The 353-nt window shown below is 47.3% G+C and overlaps 1 protein-coding gene across 1 annotated transcript in view; it reads left to right on the top strand.

Annotated features, from left to right (window-relative positions):
• Positions 1-353, top strand: part of LOC101864334 (macrophage-expressed gene 1 protein) — a gene marked incomplete in the record, with an annotated part of 15,264 nt that overhangs the window by 5,687 nt on the left and 9,224 nt on the right. The window contains 1 exon segment of the mRNA XM_013088316.2: positions 39-175. Coding sequence (XP_012943770.1) covers positions 39-175 — 137 coding nt within the window.

Here is a 353-nt window from a genome sequence, read left to right as displayed (position 1 = left end):
ACCCCCCCCCCCTCAAACCCCCAAACTTTATTTTTAAGGTACGAGTCAAAACTGCAGCCTGACCCAGTTCTGAGTCCAGGCTTCAAAAGTCGCCTCCTGGAGATGGCTGCGAGCATAGAACTGAACAACACTGACCAGGCGCGCTACGATGGTCAACTGCTGGTCAGAGACTATGGTCAGTCTTGAAAGATTGTACTGTGGGCTTTATTTTTATCGTATCGTGTTTATTTGGATTCTAGCTTGATTTATTTCTGTCTGTCTGTCTGTCTCTCTGTCTGTCTGTCTCTCTCTCTCTCTCTCTTTCTCTCTCTCTCTCTCTCTCTCTCTCTCTCTCTCTCTCTCTCTCTCTCTCT

This window comes from Aplysia californica, unplaced genomic scaffold (assembly GCF_000002075.1).
Source record: "Aplysia californica isolate F4 #8 unplaced genomic scaffold, AplCal3.0 scaffold00722, whole genome shotgun sequence".
In the NCBI taxonomy this organism is placed as follows: domain Eukaryota; kingdom Metazoa; phylum Mollusca; class Gastropoda; order Aplysiida; family Aplysiidae; genus Aplysia; species Aplysia californica.
This window is presented reverse-complemented; position numbering and strand designations above follow the sequence as displayed.